The sequence below is a fragment of the Taeniopygia guttata genome, chromosome 29 (assembly GCF_048771995.1).
Source record: "Taeniopygia guttata chromosome 29, bTaeGut7.mat, whole genome shotgun sequence".
Taxonomy (NCBI): Eukaryota; Metazoa; Chordata; class Aves; order Passeriformes; family Estrildidae; genus Taeniopygia; species Taeniopygia guttata.
The window spans coordinates 3,702,067-3,723,690 of record NC_133054.1 but is presented as its reverse complement, the minus strand read 5'-3'; the positions used below and the strand labels follow the sequence as shown (position 1 = coordinate 3,723,690).

General features: G+C 66.6%; 3 protein-coding genes across 5 annotated transcripts; all 3 read left to right on the top strand.

The window, feature by feature from the left end:
- The first annotated feature begins 1,638 nt into the window (after positions 1-1,638).
- TUBA1B (tubulin alpha 1b) lies at positions 1,639-5,729 on the top strand. 2 transcript variants are annotated; one of them, XM_030259097.4, is made up of 4 exons: positions 1,639-1,784; positions 3,298-3,520; positions 3,603-3,751; positions 4,562-5,729. In XM_030259097.4, the coding sequence occupies exons 1-4, from the start codon at positions 1,782-1,784 to the stop codon at positions 5,540-5,542; spliced, it is 1,356 nt and encodes a 451-aa protein (XP_030114957.1). In that variant the 5' UTR covers positions 1,639-1,781; the 3' UTR covers positions 5,543-5,729.
- A 567-nt stretch (positions 5,730-6,296) lies between these two features.
- LMBR1L (limb development membrane protein 1 like) lies at positions 6,297-11,911 on the top strand. 2 transcript variants are annotated; one of them, XM_030259406.4, is made up of 17 exons: positions 6,297-6,519; positions 8,029-8,113; positions 8,402-8,438; positions 8,562-8,701; positions 8,786-8,889; positions 8,958-9,084; positions 9,184-9,252; positions 9,394-9,458; positions 9,580-9,655; positions 9,766-9,849; positions 10,063-10,139; positions 10,222-10,299; positions 10,392-10,465; positions 10,570-10,660; positions 10,855-10,921; positions 11,013-11,174; positions 11,262-11,911. In XM_030259406.4, exons 1-17 carry the CDS (start codon positions 6,448-6,450, stop codon positions 11,318-11,320), a joined length of 1,467 nt encoding a protein of 488 aa, XP_030115266.4. In that variant the 5' UTR covers positions 6,297-6,447; the 3' UTR covers positions 11,321-11,911. The 2 variants fall into 2 exon arrangements, with proteins under 2 accessions (XP_030115266.4, XP_030115265.4); XM_030259405.4 differs by having other exon boundaries at positions 6,313-6,519; positions 9,763-9,849; positions 11,262-11,466.
- Positions 11,912-13,684: 1,773 nt separating this feature from the next.
- Positions 13,685-17,378, top strand: DHH (desert hedgehog signaling molecule). The gene is made up of 3 exons (XM_030259394.4): positions 13,685-14,138; positions 15,689-15,950; positions 16,561-17,378. The coding sequence occupies exons 1-3, from the start codon at positions 13,827-13,829 to the stop codon at positions 17,229-17,231; spliced, it is 1,245 nt and encodes a 414-aa protein (XP_030115254.4). The 5' UTR covers positions 13,685-13,826; the 3' UTR covers positions 17,232-17,378.
- The last annotated feature ends 4,246 nt before the right edge of the window (positions 17,379-21,624 follow it).

Here is a 21,624-nt window from a genome sequence, read left to right as displayed (position 1 = left end):
TCAGCGGGAAAATCTCAATTATTATTCCATTTTATCATTCTTTTCTCATCCCCAGCCTCCCTTTAGGTAATTTTTGGCCAAATGTAGCTTTACACTGCTCAATTTCAAATTTTAGCCCCATTTTCCTCTGTCGGCTCTCACTACTGAGTCATAGAGGGAAGTCACCGGTGAGTTTTGTCACACTTTCACTTTAACATTAAACCTGCTTTTGGTCGTTTTTTTGAGCGACCCAAAACACTTCCTAACACCATTCCAGAGCTGATGTGATGCGTGGGGATCTGCGGGGGGGGCGTGGGGCGTTACACCCCCTCCCCACCCCAGAACACACATAAACACCAATTTACAGCCCCGGCAGCAGCTGCCCCCCAGGTTCCACCCGGGACCCCCACACTGAGAGCGGGGTGGGAGCCTGGAACGGGCAGTTTTGGGGGGGTGGGGGTGGGGAGCAGCCGGTTCCTCCCCGGTGGGAACGGCGGGGCCGGAGCGGCCACGCGGCCGGCGAGGCAAATGGCGGGGGAGCCACGTCAGCGCTGCACTGCAGTTGCAGCAATGCAGCTCCAGCAATGCAGCTGCGGCGGATGCTGCCGCGCCAGCCCCGCTGCCCGGTAACCCCGGCCTGGGGTGGCTCCGGTGCGGCGGGAGGGGGTGCGGACCCCCCCCGCCCCGTCCCCGGTAGCGTGTGCTGCCGAAGCGGCCGCTGGGTTTTCCGCAAAGCTCTCGGCGAAAGAGGAAGCGGATTATTGGGTGCAAATAGCTCCGGGGATTAGGTGGGGGCTGGGGATGGCCCTCCCCACCCCTCCGGTGCTCTCACAGCCGGTAGGGAGCTGCTCAAAGTTGGGGGGCACAGTGAGACCCCCCCCTCCCCCACCCCAGCATGGCCCCCGTTTTATGGCAGTCACGGTGGTCCCTCCGTGCTGTGGACATGGATGAGACAAACCCCACCCTGAAAAGAGGGGTCCACCCCCCCCACCCCACCCCAGTGTGCGCACCCCGCACCCCCCCAACCCCCCCATCGCAGTGGGATCCAGGGGTACAGATGGGCTGGGAGGGGCCGGGGGGTGCAGATGGATTTGGGGGGCTGCAGATGGACTTGGGGGGTGCTGGGGGGGTGGGGAGGGGCTGCGCAGGCTGCAGATGGTCTGGGAGGGACCCCCGGGGTGCAAATAATCCAGACCGGGGGGGGGGGGGTGCAGATGGGGCGGGGGGTTCCGTCCGCTGAAGCCGATTAACAACCGGGGGACGGCGGGGGGACGACACCGGGCGCGGCAGCACGTGCTGCCCTCCGTCCCCCACCCGTCCATGTCGCAGTTTTCCTCCGCAGCGGAGCCGCACCGGGCGGGAGGGGCGGCGGAAGGAGGGGGGGCGGGCGGGAACGGCTGTGCCCCCCCCCTCCAATCCTACGCGACAAACGCATTACCGGGGGGGCAAAGGACCATAGGAAGGTCAGACCCCCGCCGTACTGCTCATTCCCCGTACGGGGGACCCTTCGCTAACCGGGGGGAGGGCGGAGGGGGCTGCACCCCGCGGAGGAGGGACGGTCCCGGTCCCCCCTCCCCCCAAGCCCCGCAGCACGGAGGGCGGAGGAGGCGGAGCGCGCCACACGCCTCAGCCAATCCGCAGTGCGAACAGGCTGATGGACGGGCGCTGCGGCCAATAGAAGCGCGGGGCGGGGGCGCTCGGTCCGCCCCCCGGGCCGGTATATACCGGGGCGCCCGGGGGCGGCGGTAGCTGGTACTTGCGTCGATTCCTTGCTTGTCGGGACGAGTAACCGAGCCGCAGCCATGGTGAGGGGAGGGAGCTGGAGAAATGCGGGGGACGGGCCCGGGGCATGGCGGGGAAAAGGAGGGGCAGGGCTGGATGTGGGGGTGCGGAGGATTGGGGGAAATGGGTGCGGAGGAGAGGAGGGGGAAGGAGTGGCGGGGGGGGGGAGACTACGAGAAGCGGGAAATAGGGCGGAGGGGTGGGGGGGAGCTAAGGTGGAAATTTGGGAGGGGGTGTGGGGCTACGGTAGGAATCGTGGGCGGGTAGAGCAGGGGCTGGGGGTGTTGAACAGGGATAGAGGATGAGGTCCTTGATGATGGAGGGGAGCACCCTGTGGCGGGGGCTCACAGCACCCCTGGGGGGGGGCCGCACGTGGTCTCCGGTAGCCCACCGGGGGGGGCGGGGCCACGCCGACCGTTACCGTTCCCGCGCGCGGGAAGGCGCGCGGCGGGGGCACAGCCCCGCCCCTCGCCAGGGGCACAGCCCCGCCCCCCACCGCATATTCACCCTTCCCCCCCCCCCCCAAAATCCAGCCCTGAACCCCCTCCCTGGAGCACGACACGAGATTCCCTGTTTTCTCAGCCGGGCCCACCAGGCTGGTCCCGCTCCGTGGCTCCCGGAGGGGCTCATGGGGGCCCCGTTCCCCCCCGATCCCCTCCGGTCCCCGGGCTCCCCCCGCCCCGGGTGGGAGAAACGCGCGGGGCAGGGAGCGGCCGGGAATGTGCGCGACCCCCCCGGTGACGCCACCGGCCCATCCCCGCGGTTTCGGGTCAGCTGCTGCAGTCCCGGCCCAGCTGCTGCTGAGCTTCCTCTTCCTCCTCCTCCTCCTCCTCCTCCTCCTGACCTCGCCCTGCCCAGCCTGCCTGACTGGAAAATGTCCTCCCTGGGCGCCATTTGGGAGCAGATGGTGGCAGCTGCGGGGTGCTGGGACCCCCAGAGGCTGCCCACGGGTGGCTGCAGTCTGTTCCCGAACACGGGTGGCACCCCACAGCTCCCTGCTCGGATCCTGGCTGGCCCTGGCAAAGCTCAGCCACTAGTTGGGGTGGCACTAGGGCACAACTGGGATTTGGGGGTGCTGAGCTTGAGCCCCTGGGAGATCTGTTCGTCCCCCAGAAGGACGGTGGCAGCTCCGGGGAGGGACAGGATGGGGCCCTCAGAGCTGAGCATGCTCTGCACTGGAGAAGAGATGTTCCCTGGGATATAAGGGTGTCCCTGCCACCTGCAGAAGGTGTTAAGTGGCCTTGTTCTTATGGGAGCCAACGATGGAGGGGACTGGGAATAGTGGGGACCAGCAATAACCCTGGGGAACCCCAATTCCTGGCTCTGTGGGGTGTGCAGGATGAAGGGCACCAACTGGTGCAGGGTCTCAGGCCCTGGGGAGAATGAGACCACCAACTCTGAGCACAGTGGGGACATCTGGGCCGGCCCCAGCCAGCCTCGGGCAGGGACCCTTCCCAGCTGGGTGCCAGCCCGGTGGGTGCTGGGGTGGCACAGAGAGGGGACAAAAGGGGTGACCAGTGGCGTGTGCCCCCACAGCGCGAGTGCATCTCCATCCACGTGGGCCAAGCGGGCGTGCAGATCGGCAATGCCTGCTGGGAGCTGTACTGCCTGGAGCACGGCATCCAGCCCGACGGGCAGATGCCCAGCGACAAGACCATCGGCGGGGGGGACGACTCCTTCAACACCTTCTTCAGCGAGACGGGCGCCGGCAAGCACGTGCCCCGGGCCGTGTTCGTGGACCTGGAGCCCACGGTGATCGGTGAGGGCGCGGGGGGCGGCCGGCGGGGCGGGCGCTGGCGGCGGGCGCTGGGTGCTAACGGGGCCCGGGGCTGTCCCCGCAGACGAGGTGCGCACCGGGACCTACCGGCAGCTCTTCCACCCCGAGCAGCTGATCACGGGCAAGGAGGATGCGGCCAACAACTACGCCCGCGGGCACTACACCATCGGGAAGGAGATCATCGACCTGGTCCTTGACCGCATCCGCAAGCTGGTGGGTGTCCTGTGGGGTCTCATGGGGCGGGTTCATCCCTGCGGGGGATGTGGGGACAAAGGGAAGCTCCGGGTGTCCCTGGGCAGGTCCTTCTCAGCCCATGGGCACTTTGGGGCAGAGGGTGGGCTTGTGCCAGGAGAGACCTCCTACCTTCCTGATGGGACCTGCATGACTCTTGTGCCCTGGCTCTGGATGGATTTGTTGTGAGTCATTTGTCAGCCTGCATCACATCCTGGCTCGCTATGGGGTCTGGATTCTCTTAAGTGATCACGATCAGCCCCTTCCATTCCCCTTGGCCTGAATTCCTTTACTCGGGGCTCTGCAGCCCCACCAGGCCAGGATGTGCACCCTGAGCATGGCATGTTTCAGGGGTGCGATGGGGATTGTGGGATTCTGTGTCATTTCTGTCCCTGGGAAAACCTTATTTCATCCCTTTTCTAAGGTCATTTGAGGTTTCTCCTTTATCTGCATGCTGATCCTGCTTGACCAACTGCTTATGAGCAGCTGTGCCAAGCATTTAACTCTTGCTGGGCAGCTCTAGTGGATTGCCTCTTCCTTCAAGCAGATTGCCGGGGTGATAGGAGGAAGCAGCTGAAGGGAGGGGGCAGGAAGGGGGTCCCTTTGCCTGAGGCCAGGTCATGCTGCATCACAGGGTGCTGTGGCTGGAAGTGGAACGGGCAGAGGTGTCCCTAAAGCCTTGAGATCCTTGTGGGAAATATGTGTCTTCCTGGGCAAGTCAGCAACTTCAGTAGCAGCTGAAGTTCAGAATTACTGACAGTTTGGTCTTGTTTTCTTCTTCCCACCTGGCAGGCTGACCAGTGCACAGGGCTGCAGGGCTTCCTGGTGTTCCACAGCTTTGGCGGTGGCACCGGCTCTGGCTTCACCTCGCTGCTGATGGAGCGGCTCTCTGTCGACTACGGCAAGAAGTCCAAGCTGGAGTTCTCCATCTACCCGGCCCCGCAGGTGTCCACGGCCGTGGTGGAGCCCTACAACTCCATCCTCACCACCCACACCACCCTGGAGCACTCCGACTGTGCCTTCATGGTGGACAACGAGGCCATCTACGACATCTGCCGCCGCAACCTGGACATCGAGCGTCCCACCTACACCAACCTGAACCGCCTCATCAGCCAGATTGTGTCCTCCATCACGGCCTCGCTGCGCTTTGACGGAGCCCTGAATGTCGACCTGACGGAATTCCAGACCAACCTGGTGCCCTACCCCCGCATCCACTTCCCGCTGGCCACCTACGCCCCGGTCATCTCTGCTGAGAAGGCTTATCACGAGCAGCTCTCGGTGGCCGAGATCACCAACGCCTGCTTCGAGCCGGCCAACCAGATGGTCAAGTGCGACCCACGGCACGGCAAGTACATGGCGTGCTGCCTGCTGTACCGCGGGGACGTGGTGCCCAAGGATGTCAACGCCGCCATCGCCACCATCAAGACCAAGCGTAGCATCCAGTTTGTGGACTGGTGCCCCACTGGTTTCAAGGTGGGCATCAACTACCAGCCGCCCACGGTGGTGCCCGGGGGCGACCTGGCCAAGGTGCAGCGCGCCGTGTGCATGCTGAGCAACACCACGGCCATCGCCGAGGCCTGGGCCCGCCTGGACCACAAGTTTGACCTGATGTACGCCAAGCGGGCGTTCGTGCACTGGTACGTGGGGGAGGGCATGGAGGAGGGCGAGTTCTCGGAGGCCCGTGAGGATATGGCTGCCCTGGAGAAGGATTATGAGGAGGTGGGGGTGGATTCTGTGGAAGGGGAAGGAGAGGAGGAAGGGGAGGAATACTAAACGCTGGGTTCCTTCTGTCACTGTTGCATGTCCACGAAATGTCTGCTTCAAACACTTGAGCTTCCTTGTGCACTGCGTGGGGTTCGGCCCCGTGGGTCTGGCCAGGGATATGCTGCCCTCTCGGATGTGATCATGCAGATTTTCCATGTGTCTGTACCGTGTCTGTGAATAAAAGGCTTTAAGAGAAGCTACACTGTGTCAATACAAACCCTCTGTGTCAGTGCTCGCTATCGCCCGGGCCCGCTGGCCCCATCCCATGGGAACAGACTGTCCCTATTGTCTGTGCCCAGTGAGGCAGCTGGCACGGTACTGCTGTTACCCGAGCTGCCCAGCCCTTCCCTCTTCTCGCTGGGGGGGTGAAGCCCCCACATCCCTGTGTGCACAGGGTGGGGCCTCACCCTGGGTCCTGCTGCGCTCCTTCCCGAGCTGTCTGTGATCCCCCCCATGGGGATCATGCCCTGCCCGGTTGCCCCGGAGCTCGGGAGCCCAGCCCTGCCCCCGCGGCTCTCCGTGATTACCACCGGGATTAGCCGCGGCCCGGGATTAGCTCCGTCCCTGCTGCCGATCCCGCGGGGGCTGCGCTGGGGCCGTGGGAGCGGCGGGCGGGCTCAGCCTATCAGCGCGCGGCGCGCCGCACTTTGACCAATGAGCTTCGCCTCATTCACATCCCGGAGCCAATGGGCGGCGGGGGGCGGGGCCGGCCGGGCTCTTTCAAGGCCGCGGGGAGCGGATACTTTGTAGCGGGGAAGGGGGCGGGGCCACGGGAGGGGCGGGGCCGGACCCGGCGGGCCCAGAGCGGCGGTACCGGCGGTACCGGAGAGGCGGTACCGGCGTGGCGGTACCGGCCTTGGCGTCCTACCCCTGCCCGCAGCAGCCCTGCCCGGCCCTGCCATGCTGGCCGCAGAATGGCCCCTGTGGAGCAGGACGCGCTGGCCGTGCGGGAGCAGCTCTTCCACGAGAGGGTCCGCGAGTGCATCGTGAGTTCCCGGGGGCGGCGGGCCGGGGAAGGGGCCCGGTGAGGCGGGGAGAGGTGGGAGGGGGGCTGGGAGCTCGCAGCCCTCCATGGCACCGTCAGGATCCCCGGTGGCGGCTCCGCGGCCCGGCTGTGGCAGAGCTCCACACCCGGTGCTTATCGGGGCCGGAGCCGCCGCGGCGGCGTGTGTGCAGCAGATAACGGGGACCGAGGGCCGGACCCTGCTGAGCCCCCCTCCCGCGACCCCTCTGCCGGCTCGAGCAGTCCCAGCTGCGCTCCCCTCATGCTGGGAGGGCTGGGGGGTGCTGGGCTGTGGAGGTGTCAGAGCTGGGCCACCCCCATGCCAGCCTCCTGGCTCTGTCCTTGTCCCCAGGCCAGCAGCTCGGTGTCAGCAGGAAGGGACCCCACAGAGCCCCAAAACCTCGGGAACCACAGAGGGACACAGCTGGGTTTGCTCCTCTTGCTGCTGCCACAGACTGAGGGATGGGGGTGACCTGAACGTCCTGGCATCTCCTAAGGGCCTTGGGCACGCTGCGTGCCTGGCAGCCCAGTGGGTTATGATGGGCAGTGCTGAGGCTGCCTCGCCACAGCCACGTTCGGTGCCTACAGGGAGGAGCTGGTGGCCAAACCTGGCAGCTCTGTCCCCCAGACCTCCATTCCAGGGAGCTGCATCTCATCCAGGAGCCCCTGGCTTGGCACAGGCACCACAAAACTTAATTGCCCCAACTTCCCTGAGTGCAGATGATGTCCCCCCAACAGGCAGAGCATTTTTCTGTGGGGTACAACCCATGGCAGGAGGGAACCTTTGGCCTGAGACCCTTCAGTGGGTGGGAGCAGCAGCAGAAGGACCTGCCTGGTATTGCCCGTCTGGGAGTCCAGAGCTGTGCCAGCTCTGGGGGTTCTCTGCCACCCCACTGGCAGATCCTGGGCACCCTCAGCCAGGGTCAGAGCACCCTCAGTCAGGCAGAAGGGAGGTGCCACAGCTGCTCCCCACTGCACCTGTGCCAAGGTGGAGGATTCAGGCGACCTTTCCTCATCCTGACGCGTCCCAGTGGGATGAAAGGTCGCCGTGTTCCTGCACATCGCCTGCTCGGGCCTGACCTCGGCGTTCCAGCGGGGGCGGAGGGACACTGCAGATGTCCTTGGCGCCCGATTCAAGGCTGTTCTCGTGGCTCTGCCAGCAAGGCGAGGCCTGTGGGATCGGGCACTTCAGGGATGTCCCACAGGGTCACAGATTTGCTGGCACAGGCTGATCCAGACCTTCTTGGGTGGGTTCTCACCCCCCCTTCCCCAGGTCTGGGTGGTGTGCCAGCTTGTGGGCACCCAGGTGTGAACGCTGAGTGCAGCCCCCATTGAACAGAGAGGTCTGAGCACACGAGTGGGGTGCAACCAGGGCCAGGAGTGGAAAAACAAATAGGGTGGAGCTGACAAACCCCAGGGCTGGTGGAATCACCCGGGGTAGGAGCACTGCCCTCAGGGCATGGCCGCACTGCTCACACCCCTCTGCCCACAGATCTGTGCCCTGCTCTTCGCCAGCCTCTACATCCTCTGCCACTTCATCATAACCCATTTTAAGAAGCACACGGATTTCACAGCAGGTAAGAGAGTGGCAGCTGCCAGAGCCAGGCAGCCCTGGACAGCCCCATTCAGCCTCCCGAGGGCTCCTCCTCTTCCTCTCTTGCTTTCGGTCTCCCCCAGCAGCCCCGGCCCCACCGCAGCCTGGTTACCCTGACACCAATTGCTGCCCCAGGTGGGAGCAAAGCCCAAATTCCCCGGGAGGATTTCTGCAGTGTTTGGAGCGGGGAGAGCTTGGGCAGGGGGAGGCAGCGATGCTCTGGGCAGGCCGAACTCCCCCAGTCCTTTGCTTTGGGATTTTGTCCCCACAGTTCACGATGACGAGGATGCTGCTGTCAACAGGATTGCGTAAGTTCCTGCTTGTCCCCTCCTCTTATACTCCAGCCTCTTCCTCAGCCAGGACACCTGTGGGTGCTGGTGATGTGACACCCAGGCTGTGACACCCAGAGGTGATGCTCGTCCCCCTGGCAGGCTGGGGCTCTGTACCTTCACCCTGGCTGTGGCACTGGGTGCCGTCCTCCTCCTGCCCTTCTCCATCATCAGCAACGAGGTGCTGCTCTCCTTCCCCCAGAACTACTACATCCAGTGGCTGAACGGGTCCCTCATTCATGGTGGGTGCATGGGGTGTCCCCAAAATCTTTGGGTCAGGGTTGCCCTGCCTCAGAGCTCACCCCATGCTGTTCCCTCTCTTCCAGGCCTCTGGAATTTGGTTTTCCTCTTCTCCAATATGTCCCTGGTCTTCCTCATGCCCTTTGCATACTTCTTCACCGAGTCAGAAGGGTTTGCAGGATCCAAGAAGGTGGGTGATCCTGCGCTTGTCCCCCCTGTCCCCCCCTCTGTGACTCCCTGCTAACCCAGCTCCTGCAGGGCATCATGGCCAGGGTGTATGAGACATCTGTGGTGCTGCTGCTGCTGACACTGCTGGTGCTGGGCATGGTCTGGGTGGCCTCTGCCATCGTGGGCAACGACGCTGCCAGTCGCCAGTCACTCTACGGTGGGTGAGCTGGGCCCTCCCTGCTCCAGCATCAGACCCTGACACTGAGTGGAACAAGGGATCTCTGGTGCCACTGGCCTGATCCTGTTGTGTCCACAGATCTCTGGGAATATTATCTGCCCTACCTCTACTCCTGTATCTCGCTTTTCGGCGTCCTGCTTCTGCTGCGTAAGTTGTGCCCCCGCCAGGCCCTGCTGGTGCTCCATCCAAATGGGGTCTGGAGGGGCTGGAGCCTCCAGGATCCTTCTGAGGGTGTGGGGAGGGTAGGATGGCGGGGCACCTCCTGTTCAGCCTCTCCTCCCACCACAGTGTGCACTCCCTTTGGCCTCTCCACCATGTTCACTGTCACTGGGAAGCTGCTGGTGAAACCCCGGGTGAGGTGTCCCCCCGCAATCCCTCTGCCCCAGCTTTGGGGCTGTCTGCTCTCCCACCTCGGGCATGGGGAGCCATTCCCACAGCCCAGCAGCCACTCACAGGCTCCTCACCCGCCCCCAGCTCCTGGAAGACCTGGATGAGCAGCTGAGCTGCACAAGGTTTGAGGAAGCCGCTGTGTCCCACAGGATCCGCTCTGGTGGGTGCTGCTGCTTGGCAAAGGGGAGCATGGGGTGGATTGGGAGCCCCTCTACCCCACCACATAGGAGCCCTCATCCCCTCTGAGCCCCTTGGGTCTCTCCCCAGCAGGCAAAGCTTCCTGCTGGCTCAATCTGGACATGGAGATGCTGCGGGAGCAATTCTTTGCCGTCCGGAGCAAGAGGCGGAAGCTGGGTGAGGAGCCTGGCCAGGGCAAGGGGACACTGGGTTCCCTCCAGCCTGGCATTGAGGGCACTGTCCCTGCCAGTCCGTGCTCTGTGGAGGGAGGGTGGCTGGGAGATGGGCTGGGGGCTGTTACACCCCCCCTGGCACTTTGGGACCCCCTCAATCTCCTGCCCTGGGGTGGGAGTTGTGCTCCCTTCTCACCTGGGCACATCCTCCCCACAGAGCTGCGGCATCGAGCATCGCCCTGGCAGAGGAACCTGGGCTACCCCCTGGCCATGCTGGGCCTCCTGGCACTGACAGTGAGTGGCCCTGGGCTGCCAGGGGAGCTGGGGGTTGTCCCCATCCTCACCAGTGCCCTCACCCCCTCCCTGCTCCTCCCAGGGCATCTCTGTGCTCATCGTCTGCTTCCATGTGCTGGAGCTGCTGCTGGACGATGCCGCGATGCCACGGGGCATCCAGGTACCCGGCTGGGGGATGGGACAGCTCAGGCTCGTGTCCCTGGCTGGTCTGGGGACCATTCCTCCCCAGCCTGCTCCCTCCTCTTCCTGCAGGACGCATCCCTGGGCCAGGTTTCCTTCTCCATCTTCGGTTCCTTTGGAGCTGCGCTGCAGGTTGTCCTCATTTTGTATCCTTCAGGCGGGCACTTGTGTCCCCAGCGATGTCCCCTGTGTCCCCAGCACTGTTCCCAGCACCAGCCCATCCTGTTTTCCTCCTTAACACTCCCTGCAGCTACCTAATGCTCTCCTCTGTCGTGGGCTTCTACAGCTCGCCCCTGTTCACTCGCCTGCTGCCGGAGCGGCAGGACACCCCCCTCACCAAGGTGGGAGCAGCGGGACGGGGCTGGGGGGCTCCTGGGGGGTTGCAAGACCCTGTTCCTCACAGTGTGTCCCTGTGCAGCCCCCACGTGGGAGGACAGCGTCCCACTGTGGTTCCCTGGCGTTTGGAAAGTTCCTCCCCCATCCTGGGGGTTCCCTGCAGCAGCACTGCCCCCCCAAACCTCCTCCTTCTCCCCAGATCATCGGGAATTGTGTCTCCCTGCTGGTGCTCAGCTCAGCGCTGCCCGTCTTCTCCAGGACACTGGGTGAGCCTCCCGGAGGGATCAGGGTGATGCCTGGATGGGGGTGTGCCCAGAATTGGGGTGCCCTGACCAATGTGCACCCCACCCTGTGCAGGGATCACCCGTTTTGACCTCCTGGGAGATTTTGGCCGCTTCAACTGGTTGGGGAACTTCTACATTGTCTTCCTTTACAACATGGGCTTTGCGGGGCTCACCACGCTGTGCCTGGTGAAAAGGGTCTCCTGGGCGGTGCAGGCCGAGCTCATCCGTGCCTTTGGTGAGGACAGGGACACGGGGACACAGGGGTGGCTCCTGGGGTGTCCCGTGTCCCCCACCCTGCCTCTCACACTCTCCCTGTGTCCAGGTCTGCACAAGCTGCCGCTGCCTGTGAAGCGCTGCCAGACCCGCAGCAAGCCCTGCTAGGGCTGGGGGACAGGGACGTGTCCCCCCCAACTGTGGTGGCCCCCAGGGTGGCTGCCAGCCACAGAGCTGGCCCTGATAGCGCCTGGGACATCGGAGCCCCTCAGGGAAAGCTGAGACACCTTTGGGGGTTGCCCCCCCTGCTCTGTCTCAGCTGTCGTGCTACTGAGCCGTGGCCTTGAGCCACATCCCCGAGGGGAGTGGGGTCCCCTGGAGGCTGCGCTGGCTGCAGCCCCCCACCCCCCGTTACATACCTCGTACAACAACGGCCAGACCCCCTCGAGCTCCCCTGGCTGCTCCCTGGGGCCTGGTTGAATTTTAAATGCTGCCCCACCTGGGGACTGTCCTGACGCTGAGGTCCTGTGCTCCCTGCCCAGAGTCACTCCACACTCCATCCCTGTGTCACTCCGGGGCTGCAGGGGGACACTGGCTGTCCCCCACCCATCCCGAGGCCTTTGGGGTCCCTAACAGGGAGGTCTGGGGTGCAGGGGACAACACCCCCATCTCCGGCAGCTTGATGTGATGAGTATGTCAGGTCTCTGTTACAACAGAACTTGTTTGGGAAATAAATAGTGACTGGTTTTTATATCAAAATGCTTGAATCTGGAGGTTTTATTCCTCCCGAGGGCAGGGCTGAATAGGAAGGGGGCAGGGGTGGAGTGTCCCTTCCTTGTGGGGGGTCACAGTCCTGCCCCTCCTTATGGCCCCTATGGGGCCATAATTAACCCTCTTCCTGGTTGGGGTTAACGAGCTTCTTCCAGGCAGGGCCACAAGCAAGGGCAGCTCCCTGCCCACTGCCCGGGCTGGGCTGAGGGACCCCGGGGGTGTTGGGGGACTCCGAGAGGCTTTGGGGTATGGGCAGAACTACCCCAAGTGAGGGGCAAAGCAGAGGCTTCACCTCCTGGGATGGAGGGTCGTGCAGCCGGAGCGGAAACTGCCCCGGGAACCGTTCCCCCACCCATCCTGCCCCGGCTGGGGCCGAGCCAGGCCGCCCCCCGCCCCTCCACGCCGGGGGTGGGGGGCCCAGGCTCCCCCCTCGCCCCCTCCCTGGGCTGGGGCCGAGCAGGAAGCGCAGGAAACCCGGTTTATATTGCAGGAAATGAGGCCATCGGTGCCCGCGATTTCCCCGCGACCTGCTCCCCTCCCACCGCTCCGGGCTGGCACCGGGGCTGCGGGGAAGCTGGGGGGGGGGTCGGGACCCCCCCGACCCACTCCCAAACTTCCACTGCTCCACTGCTGCCTCCCGCCCTCGCCGGGGCCCGCAGAGCCCGTGGGTGCTTTGCCGGGAGCTCTGGGGTGCAGCGGCGGGGACACGGTCCCGGTGCCGGTCCCGGTGCCGGTGCCGGTGCCGGGGGTGCCCCGCTCCTGGAGGCGCCCATGTCACTGTTGGAGCCCGGTGCCAGTCCCGGAGCAGCCCGGCCCCATCCCCGGTGCTACCTGCGCCCCCGGCGGAGGCCGGTCCCGGTCCGGGGGTGCCCCGGTCCCGGGGCGCGGAGGGGCCGGCCGGGGCAGGGCAGCCGGTAGGGGCGGCCCCGGGGGATGTGGCCGCCGCCGCCGCCGCTCCCGGGGGCCGGGTCCGAGGCGGGGCCCCACGGGGCTGCCCAGCGCCGAAACCGAGCGGCCACGGCGGGGACAGCCCGGCCGGGGCGGCTGAGGGCGGCGCACGGTGCCGGCCAACACCCAAGGGCAGCCGGTACCGGGGGCTGGGCCAGGAACGGGGACCGGGAGCGTGGGTCGGACCGAACAGAGGGGACGGGGGTAGTGCCAGGGAGCGGGTCCCGGGAGCGGGGCTGTGCCGAGGGGACGGAGCAGGTGCTGACACCGGCGGCACAGCCTTAGAATAACGAGGGGCCTCGGTGCGAGGGAGAGCGGGAGGAGAAGAAGGACCGGGACCGGGAAAGAGGAGCCCCCGGTCCGAACAGGCGGTGACAGGAGAGGAACCAGCTCCAGAATCGCGGTGTTCGGATGGGATAAGGGGGGGTTCCGGTACCGGAGAGCAGTGCAGGGACCGTGGGAAGGAGGCGGCAGCAGAGCGCAGGATTTAGACGGGAAAGGGGAGCGAGACTGGGACGCGGAGTCAGATCCCGGTGCCGGTCCCGGGGCAGCCTTAGCAACCGGGTGCCCAGCGCCAGTGCCAGGGCAGTGCCCGCTGCTGGGACGCCGTTCTGCGAGGGCTTTCCCTAAGGCTGGGGCTGTGTCGGGGACTTCCCCGGACCGGGGTGCAGGCGAGGGGGTGCTGATACCGTGGGCGCGCAACCGGCGGCGCTCCGAGTGGGTGGCGGCACCGGCGGGGGGGGTACGGGGGGGTGGTCAGTCGTCCCGAGTGGCCACGGATCCCGCAGCAGCGACGGGACCGTGGGTGTGAGAAGGAAACGGCGCCGACCCGCCCCTGGCACCGCGACCATCTAAAAGCCCCGGGGCCACCGCACCGGGACCATGCCCGCCCCAGCCGCCCGTGCCCCCGGCGACTGAGCGGGACCCGCGGAGGCAGCGGAGCCCGGCGGGCGGGATGCCCCGGTGGACGCCGCTCGCCCTCGTCCTGCTCGGGCTCGCCGCCTGCCTGCTGGCCGCGCCGGTGCTGGGCTGCGGCCCGGGTCGGGGCCCGGTGGGGCGGCGGCGGCTGGGGCGGCGGCAGCTTTCGCCTCTGCTCTACAAGCAGTTCGTGCCCAACGTGCCCGAGCAGACGCTGGGGGCGAGCGGGAAGGCGGAGGGCAAAGTGCTGCGGGGCTCGGAGCGCTTCAGGGACCTGGTGCCCAACTACAACCCCGACATCATCTTCAAGGACGAGGAGAACACGGGGGCGGACCGGCTCATGACCGAGGTGGGGGCTGCGCCCGGCCCGGCCCGGTCCGGCCTCGCTCCCGGGGGCGCGGGGGCGGCGGGGGGATGGGCGGGATCACAGCGACCCTCGACAGGGCTCACGGACCTTTCTCAGCCGGCACCGACGCGCTCGGGGGCTCACGGAGCTTTCCCGGTCGCCACCGATCCTCTCCAGGGTGCACCGATCCTCCCGGGGCTCACGGATCCTCCCGGGGAGCACGGAGCCTCCCGGGGTGCACGGTCCCTGCCGGGGCCGCACGGTACCTCACCCCGGTGCCCCGCTCCCTTCCACGGCCCTTGGCAGCGGCGCGGCAGCACCGGAGCCCCGGGACGAGGCGGTCCCGTCGCGTTGTGCATTCGGGACCGTCGGGGATTAACGGGACGGCACCGGGGGCACAAGGCACCGGGGGCACGAGGCACCGGCGGCTCCACTCCCCCAGGACAGCGAGTAGAGGGAGGTCCCGGTACCCCTCTGCTCGGGGGGAATCCGGGGCGGCGGGAGCCCGGGACGCGCCGCGCGCCCGTCGGGATGCTCACGGTTGCCATGGCAAGGAGCGGCCCCGCGGTCGCCATGGCGACGGGGGATGCTGCGAGTGGTCCAGGCGGCGCCGGCAGCTCCCGCGAGCCGGGACGGCGGAGGCGGCGGGGCCGGTGCGGCGGGGCCCGGCGGAGCAGCGGGCGCGGAGCCGGCCCGGGGTGCGGGTGGCTGAAAGGGCCCTTTGTGGCGGCGGCGGCGGCATTCCCGGGGCCTGAGGTCAGCTCCGGGCTGGAAGGCGCCTATTGTGGCCGGGCCGGGCCGGGCCGGGCCGAGCGCATTCCTGCCCCCCCGGCACGGCCGCCCCGGACCCGCGCCCGCACTCCCGCCCCCGCGGCCCCGCGCTCCCGGGAGCCGCTTTGTGTCACGGGGGACGGGGGAAGGCAGTGGGGCACTGAGGGACGCTGTGACCTCAGCGGCTGCGGGGTGGGGGGAGCGGAGGCAACCCCGACCCCTGCACCCCATAGCAATGAGGAGAGGGACCCCCAAACCGCCGGGGACGTGCTGCTCTCCCCGTCAGCCCAGACTCGGGGCTGGTTCAGGGGCAGCTCTGCCTCACACCCCCCACCAGGTTAATCAGTCACGGCCGTGGCCGCGGGGAAGGTGACACGGGGAAGGTGACACGGTCCCGGTGCCCGTCCCGCTCCCGTGCCTGCTCTGCTCGGCTGCCCGTGGAGCAGCTTCACCACGGGACCCCGGGGCACGTTAACGTTCAACCTGCATCCAGGCAGGGGGGCCGTGACCCGCTCTGCACCCTGGGGGGACACCGCATCTGCCCCCGCAGCGGCTCCTTTGGGCTCCCTCCAAGCCCTTTGCAGCCCCGGTGTCTGTCTGTCCCTGCCTGTGGTGGGGAGGGTGACACGGGTGTCCCCAGAGCCGGTGTCTGTCCGTCCCTGCCCGTGGTGGGGAGGGTGACACGGGTGTCCCCAGAGCCGGTGTCTGTCCGTCCCTGCCCGTGGTGGGGAGGGTGACACAGGTGTCCCCAGAGGGGGAGGGTGACACGGGTGTCCCCACAGCGCTGCAAGGAGCGTGTGAACTCGCTGGCCATCGCCGTGATGAACATGTGGCCGGGGGTGAAGCTGCGGGTGACGGAGGGTTGGGATGAGGACGGGCACCACCTCCCCGGCTCTCTGCACTACGAGGGCCGGGCGCTGGACATCACCACGTCCGACCGCGACCGCCACAAGTACGGCATGCTGGCACGCCTGGCCGTGGAGGCCGGCTTCGACTGGGTCTACTACGAGTCCAAGGCGCACATCCACGTCTCCGTCAGAGCAGGTACCACACGGAAGGGGCTGCCAGCAGGGCAGGGGGCTGCCATCCCCATAAACATCCCAGCCCACATGCTGCTCCCTCCTCTTGACATCCTGGATCCGTGTGGGATTATTGCTCCGGTTGGTGTCTGGCCCCAGCCCAGCTCCCCCTGGTCTACCTGGCCCCCTGATAGGCAAAAACCTCACTTTCCCCTCCAAATTTTGGCCAGATGCAAGCTTGTGGCTCAGCTGCTGGTGAGGGGAATAGCAATGCAGCCCCAGTCCTGCAGCCTCCAGCCCCACAGCCCCACAGCCCCACAGCCCCACAGCCCCACAGCCCCACAGCCCTCTGTTCCAGCCAGCAGTTCCCATCCAGTCCAGAAGTGACAATTGACAGAAAGTGAAAATGGCCATAAATGTCACCGTTGGAGCCTGGAACAAAGGGCGTCAGTGCAGGGTGGACAAAGGGGCCCTGCAGCATTCAGGAGCTGCACGCAGGAACTGGGGCAGTTTGCAAAATACCCGCTTTGTTCCGGGGGCGCTTTGGGGGTCCGGGGGTTGCCGTTTCCCCTCTGGAGGTGGTGGCCCGGTGGAGGTGGCCGGTGGGGACACCCATAACTTTCTCTTCCTCCCAGAGAACTCGCTGGCCGTCCGCACCGGCGGCTGCTTTCCCGGCCACGCCACCGTGACGCTGCAGAGCGGCGAGCCCCGGGGCCTGGCCGAGCTGCGCCGGGGTGACTGGGTGCTGGGCGCCGAGCCGGGCGGGCGCCTGGTGCCCACTGAGGTGCTGCTCTTCCTCCACCGGGACCTGGGCCAACGCGCCTCCTTCGTGGCCATCGAGACGGCCAGCCCGGCGCGCCGGCTGCTCCTCACCCCGTCCCACCTGGTGTTCGCTGCCCGCGGGGCAGCCAACGGCTCCGCCGCCGCCTTCCTGCCCATCTTCGCCCGCCGCGTGCGCCCGGGCGACGCCGTGCTGGCCCACGGGGCGGGCGGGCGGGGGCTGCGCCCCACGCGGGTGCTGAGGGTCTCTCGGGAGGACGGCGTGGGGGTCTTTGCTCCTCTCACCTCCCACGGCACCGTGCTGGTTAACGGCGTGCTGGCGTCCTGCTACGCCGTGCTGGAGAGCCACCGCTGGGCCCACCGGGCTTTCGCCCCCCTCCGCCTCTTCCACGGGCTCCTCTCGCTGCTGCCCGCCCAGCCCGAGGCGGGGAACGGCACCGTGCCCGAGGTGGGCATGCACTGGTACTCCCGCCTGCTCTACCGGCTGGCCGGGGGCGTGCTGGGCCGTGAGGCCCTGCAGCTGTAGGGGTCCCTGTCCCCCCGTGAGCACATGGCAGGCGATGCCACACGCTGGATGCCACAAAGGGGTTCCAGCCCTGGGCACCCCCCGGACCCGGGGAGCAGCAACAGGGGCACCCCCGGTGCTGTGGGGAGGTTGGGGCTCAGCACTGCCCTGGGGCACGGGGTGGTGGGGATGGGATGGGTGGCACGGGGTGGCCCAGGGGTCTGGCTCAGCCCTGTCCTGTGTCCTAAAGCCCCCCATGGCTGGGTCCCCACGCCCAGAGCCCCCTGGTATTTATTGCTTTATTAACCACTGCACTGGGGCTGGGGTTGGTGCCTGGCAAGCCACAGCCAGGCAGCACCAGCCCCTGTCCTGGGGCCGAATGCAGCTGTGGGGATGCCAAAAACACCCCAACACTGAGCACTTGGCAGCAGTTCCTGCCCGTCCCCCTGCTCTGGGTCTGTCCCTGTCACCCCCAGTGTCCCCGTCCCTGCACCACAGGGTGGCTGGATGGGTGTCTGCTGTGGGCACCGGGTGTCTGCCACGGGCACGGGCACCCCGTGCCAGGTCCAACTCTAACCATGCTAACCGCTAACCCGCCCTGCTTGAGAGTTTTATTTTTCTATTTATAAATGGTAATATAAATGTCACCCATGCCTGCCTGCCCTGGCAGCGGGGCTCACCCCATGGGGTAGGGGGCAGCCTGCTTTTAACCACTTCAGTTTAAAAAACAAAAGAAATACTACTATTTAATTGTTTGGGAAAATAAAGAAAGTCTATGGCTCTATTGGAGCTGTGGCTGGGGAGTCTGGAGGGGCTGGAATTGATCATCCCAGGGGATCCCTGGGGGTTTGACATCCTGGGGCTTTTGGGGTCCCTGGTGCTGGAGTAGGGAGCCCAGTTCCCCCTGGCTTTTCTGGCCCCCAGATGGGCAAAAAGCTCACTTTCCTCTGCAAATTTTGGCCATATGGAGACATCCTCGTGACTCAGCTTCTGGTGCAGGGAATAGCAATGCACCCCCAGGGACTGGGGTACCCTCAGGGGAGTGTGGGCTGGGGTTGGGCACTGCAGGACATTGGGGTATTCCCAGGCTGGGGGTCCCTGAGGCTTGACTCGGGCATCACGAGAGGCTGGGGATCCCTGGGCCAGGGGTCAAACATCCTAAAACATCCTAAAACATCCTAAAACATCCTAAAACATCCTAAAACATCCCCGGGGGGCTGAGGCTCCTGGCGCTGGGGAGGGGCAGCGATGAGGATCTCGGGGAGCAGGAGCGGTTTGGGAGCTGTGGGTGTTCCGGGGTGTCTCCGGGCCGGGACAGGTTGTGGGGGGGGTGACAGGGGGGGCAGCACCGGGACACTCGGTCCCCTCCGCCACTCCCGTTCAGACGCGCTCCCACCACGCGGCCGCGGCCCTTCCCTCCGTTTTCATGAATGGAGCTCCCCGCCGCCCAACGCGCCTGCGCGGCCCTTTAGCCCCGCCTTCTGCGCTCGGCGCAGCCAATGGGAGCGCGCGGGCGGTGTTGTGGTCGCGTGCGGCCGCCGGTGTTGTGGCGGTGGCCCCGCCCCCGGCGGGCGGGCGGTTTATTGCGCCGTTTGCCGCGCCCGCCCGCGCCGCTCCGCCTCCGCCGAGTTCTCACCCCCGAACCGCGGGGCCGAGCCGGGGGTCCCGGCCGGGGGTCCCGGCCTGGGGGTGTCCTGAGTCCGGAGGGGACGGCCCTGCCCTCCGGGGGTCCCTGTGCGGCGGCTGCGACAGAGCGGGGCTGCTCCACTGGGCGTTACCGGGGACGGCGGGTGCACCGGAGGGGCTCAGCACGGTGGGTCCCCACCCCACGTGGGGGTTTGGGGATGTGTTCAGCCTGGGCCGCCTCCTCGGGACCCCCTGTGGCACCGGGGCCGTGTCCCCGGGAGCCCCCCCGGGAGGGGTCCCGTCTCCGTGCTCTGCCCCGGGGTGATGCCGGGACCACCCGGCCTTGTTTCCCCCCACGCAGGAAAAACCTCCCTGAGCCACCAGTTCATCGAGGGCTATGAGCCCACGGAGGAGAGCAGTAGAGTCCCGGGTGGGGGGCTGCCTGCCCGGGGTCTCTCTTCCTGATCCCCCTGTGGGAGCCCAGGTGATGAGAACAGATGTGTCCCCACTTCTGCGGGGGTTGCATTGTGCCCCAAAACCTTGCGCTGGGGGCTGAGGTGCCCCTGGAATGAGGTGATGTCGTTCTGAGCCTTGAGAGGAGGATTCAGGGGTCCCAGACAGCCCCCCCAGACCTGGTGCCACCCTTGCAGCCTACAAGATTGGGGGTGGTGGGCAAGGAGGAGTTCCATCTGCCTCTCAGCAGGTAATGCGGGGGCAGTTTGGGGTGTCTGGGGGTGTCGTGGGGCTGCTGGCCTCCCAGCCACCCCTGCCACCAGTTTTGTCCCCCCTCTCTCCCCCAGGATGAGTCCTGCCACCCTCCTTCATCATTGGCATCCATGACTCCGTCCTGGTCTGCTCAGTGACGTTCCCTGAGGAACCGTCAGACTCGGGAATGAGTGACCTGGGACAGGGAGGGCCCCTCCGTGGGATGTCCCCTCGTCCCCACAGCTCCCAGGTGGTCCAACCCTCCACAAGAAGCTGTAGGAGAGCTGGGGAAGGCACGGTAGGGGCTGTCCCTCCCAGGCAGGGGGTCCCAGGGTGGTCTCAGCCCTGTGCCCACGGCCTGCCCGTGGTGCTGCTGGGAACAAGGCAGAGCATGCCCTGCAGAGGTAAGGGGCGTTTTGGGGTCCCACAAGTTTGTGTGAGCACGTCCTGCCTGTCCCCTGCTGTGTCCCCAGCTGGGGAGTGAGGACAGATGTTGGGAAGAAGCTGTGGAGTCGTGAGGGCCCATTTTCCTCGAGTCCTCAGCCAAGGAGAGCCTTGGCACAGAGCCCCGACGTGCTGGCACTGATGTCCCCTCATCCTCAGGTGACCATGGGGGGATCAACAATTCCTCTGGCAGATGCACCAGCCTGATGTGACCCCTGGCGTGGGGCAGACCCTTCCCCAGGACCCTCGCCCAGACACAGCAGCAGCTTTGGGGAATCCACCTGGTCCTGCTGTGGTGGGGACCCCTCACTTTGCACAGGCTGTGGGGCTCACAGGGGGCTGGGAGCAGGTTGGGGGTTCTGGCCCAGCTGGGAGCCCCCCAGCCCAGCACTGCTGTCCCCCCACATGCACAAGGACAGGTCGGGGCCGTTCCTGCTCCAGCAGCCGGGCTGAACGCGGGTGTTGTTCCCAAATGGACCGTGGGAGTCGGGGCTGAACAATTAAACGTTGTTTTGTCTGTAAACCCCTGGACTGGGGGGGTTGTTCCTCGCTGGAGGGGAGGCAGAGTGTGAGGCCCCCTCCAACACCCCTGGATCTGCTCCAGCACGGGGGTCCCTCCAAGCCTGGATGTGCTTCCATGAGCCCCCTCCTCATGGGACTGAGCACCCCAAGAGGTGCACTGGGACCCTTGGGGGGTCCTTCAGTCCTGTCCCCCCCATTTTTCTCCCTGAGAACTTCGGCTCCAGCTTTGTGAGCATCGAGGGGGGGGGCTCTGGCTGCGGTTCCCCTTGTGGCTTATCTCCACCCAGTCGAGCTAATTGTTGCTAATTGCCCAATTATGGTGGAAAAGAGGAGCAGGAGCTGCTGGGGGGCGTGAAGTGCTATTGGGGTGCTGGGGCTCAGGGGGGATACAGCCCCTCAACAGCCCTCCCAGATCTCTGGGTCTGGGGGTTTGGGCTCCCGGGAGCCCGGGGTCTCACCCCCTACCCCTCCCCGGGGCTGGGGGGTCCCGGGGGGGGTTCAGGGTCCGATGTGGCCGCACACGGGGGGTACCCGCCCGGTGTATCCCCCGTTAGGGTCTGGGGTAGGGCGCGTGGGGGAAGCAGGACCGGCTGCTCCGGGGATACCGGAACCGGGCGCGCACGCTGCAGGACCGTGGCTCAGCAGCAGCACGCGGTGGCCGTGAGCGGGGACCAGGACCGGGCTCGGCGGCTGCTACCGGGGATTCCAGGACCGGTACAACCTCTACTCCAGAGACACCGGCACCGGACACAGCAGCTGTACCGGATACACCGGGGACTGCTACGGAGAACCCCGGGGACTGGACACAGCGGCTGATAACGGAGACACCGGCTCGGGGTGATCCCATCCCGGAGCCCCCCCTCCCTTCCTTCCTCTAACCCCGTGGCCATGGCGGTCCGGGAGGTTTCCCTCGGTCCGTGCTCGGGGCTGCCCCGGTGCCGGTGGGGGGCGGAGCCTCGCGCCGCAGGCCCCGCCCCCTCGGTGCCCACGTGCGCTCCCGCCCCGGCGCCGCCGGGGTTAAGCGCGGCGGAGGGATCTCCCCCCGCCCCGCCCGGCAGCGTGCGCTGCGGCCGCGCGCGCGCCGTCACACCCCCCGCGCCCCCCCCCCCGCGGCCGC

Coding starts and splice junctions, on each gene's coding strand:
- LMBR1L (XM_030259405.4), top strand. CDS start 6,448: ATGGCCCCTGTGGAGCAGGACGCGCTGGCCGTGCGGGAGCAGCTCTTC. Junction 9,850..10,062: donor GAGCAAGAGGCGGAAGCTGG/GTGAGGAGCCTG, acceptor TCCTCCCCACAG/AGCTGCGGCATCGAGCATCG. Junction 10,466..10,569: donor CTGCAGGTTGTCCTCATTTT/GTATCCTTCAGG, acceptor CACTCCCTGCAG/CTACCTAATGCTCTCCTCTG.
- DHH (XM_030259394.4), top strand. CDS start 13,827: ATGCCCCGGTGGACGCCGCTCGCCCTCGTCCTGCTCGGGCTCGCCGCC. Junction 14,139..15,688: donor CGGACCGGCTCATGACCGAG/GTGGGGGCTGCG, acceptor GTGTCCCCACAG/CGCTGCAAGGAGCGTGTGAA. Junction 15,951..16,560: donor CCACGTCTCCGTCAGAGCAG/GTACCACACGGA, acceptor TCTTCCTCCCAG/AGAACTCGCTGGCCGTCCGC.
- TUBA1B (XM_030259097.4), top strand. Junction 3,521..3,602: donor CCTGGAGCCCACGGTGATCG/GTGAGGGCGCGG, acceptor CTGTCCCCGCAG/ACGAGGTGCGCACCGGGACC. Junction 3,752..4,561: donor TTGACCGCATCCGCAAGCTG/GTGGGTGTCCTG, acceptor CCCACCTGGCAG/GCTGACCAGTGCACAGGGCT.